General features: G+C 60.2%; 2 protein-coding genes across 2 annotated transcripts in view; one reads left to right on the top strand and one right to left on the bottom strand.

Moving 5' to 3' along the window:
- Nucleotides 1-325, bottom strand: part of TRIP13 (thyroid hormone receptor interactor 13) — a 21,696-nt gene extending 21,371 nt beyond the window's left edge. Inside the window, exon 1 of the mRNA XM_006762495.2 lies at nucleotides 38-325. Within this exon, the coding sequence (XP_006762558.1) occupies nucleotides 38-325 (288 nt within the window). The remainder of the gene's footprint in view (nucleotides 1-37) is intronic.
- A 197-nt stretch (nucleotides 326-522) lies between these two features.
- BRD9 (bromodomain containing 9) overlaps nucleotides 523-1,546 on the top strand; it is a 23,938-nt gene continuing 22,914 nt past the window's right edge. Inside the window, exons 1-3 of the mRNA XM_015563114.1 lie at nucleotides 523-529; nucleotides 726-961; nucleotides 1,270-1,402. Of these exons, the coding sequence (XP_015418600.1) occupies nucleotides 523-529; nucleotides 726-961; nucleotides 1,270-1,402 (376 nt within the window). The remainder of the gene's footprint in view (nucleotides 530-725; nucleotides 962-1,269; nucleotides 1,403-1,546) is intronic.

The raw sequence follows: 1,546 nt of genomic DNA, 5'->3' as shown, positions 1-1,546 counted from the left end.
CCATAGCACCGCCGCCGCTGCCGGGAGCAGCGGGTACCAGGCCCGATCGTGGCCGTCGCCTGACGCCCGGCGCCACCACCACGTCCACTTCCACCTCCTCCTCCACAGCTGCCAAAAGGACCGTCTGCCCTGCCCGTACTTCAAATCTGCCGCGCTCAGCTCGCCCTCCCCTGACCCGGAAGCACTCGGGCCCGCGAGTGGGCGGGACCAGTTCCGGCCTCGGGTCTACTTCCGGCGCGGCCCCACGACCTCCAGGGGTGAGGCGGGCACAGAGCCAGGGCCGCCGGGGGCTCCACCTCGCAAGTCCTGGAGAGGAGCCGAGCATGTCAGCTGTCTGGTGTCCGGGTCTCCGGGAGAAGCTCTTACTGCTCCGTCCTCCCGCCTTTCCCCGCCCGGCCCTGCAGCAGTTCGTTGGCGTCAGCTGACAACGGGGTGGCCCGGGGCTGGGGGAGGCGGGATCGAGCGGCGGGGTCCCAGGTCCTGGCCTTGTGGCGTCCCCCTCTCTCTGGCTCCCTGAGGATAATGCAGTGTAACGGGAAAGCTAGGAAGAGGAAAGGGGAAGTAACACCCAGCCGCTCTCAGCGGTGCCCCGCCGTTTAGCGTTCTCCTGCTCTGCCTGAGTAGGGCCGGTCCTCCTCCTCCTCGATCCCTCACTGTAACAGCCACCCATTGGGCCCACCGACCGCCCCCCCCCCCAGGTGTTTTCTCTAAGCACACGCCGTGAGGGCCCGTCTCTGTCTCTGCAGAGTATGCAGACAAACCCTTGGAGAAGCCCCTGAAGCTGGTTCTCAAGGTTGGAGGAAGTGAAGTGACTGAACTCTCGGGATCCGGCCACGATTCCAGTTACTACGATGACAGGTCAGACCATGAGCGAGAGAGGCACAAAGAAAAGAAGAAGAAAAAGAAGAAAAAGGCAGAGAAGGAGAAATACCTGGACGATGACGAAAGAAGGAAACGGAAGGTGACGGAGGGTGGAGGGTGGCGGCCCCCAAGCCCCCGGGGTGGGGCATACAGAATGAGTGCTCCAGGGCTTAGGAAAGGGGGTGATTTGTTGGAAGCAAAACAGACCGCAAAGGTAGTTGCTTCATTTCTGGCTCTTTGAGCATCGCCTCTCCGTTGACCCCTGGGGAGGGTCTTTGCAAGGGTGGGAGCCTGGATGAGAAGAGTCTCTGGAAGAGGGTGTTCCTCTCTTAGCTTTGTGTTTCCCCCTAGAAACAGTTCGTTTAAAACTGTTTGCATTGCTCTGGTGGCCTTGACTTTGCCTCACAGGAAGAGAAGAAGCGGAAACGGGAAAAGGAACACTGCGACACGGAGGGAGAGGCTGATGACTTTGATCCTGGGAAGAAGGTAGAGGTGGAGCCACCTCCCGATCGGCCAGTCCGAGCGTGCCGGACACAGCCAGGCAAGTGCTGGCATTTTCAGACTTTCTTGGAGTGTGGGAGCTTGGTACTGTGTCCTTCAGCTTTCGGGGAGAAGCACAGAAGGAAGGAGCAGTGTTTTCTCTTCCAAGGTCTCACACGAAATATAGCTGTGTCTGAGACTCTTT

Source organism: Myotis davidii, unplaced genomic scaffold (genome assembly GCF_000327345.1).
Source record: "Myotis davidii unplaced genomic scaffold, ASM32734v1 scaffold135, whole genome shotgun sequence".
Classification (NCBI taxonomy): domain Eukaryota; kingdom Metazoa; phylum Chordata; class Mammalia; order Chiroptera; family Vespertilionidae; genus Myotis; species Myotis davidii.
Note: the sequence above shows the minus strand (reverse complement) of the source record. Positions and strands in the feature narration are given on the sequence as shown.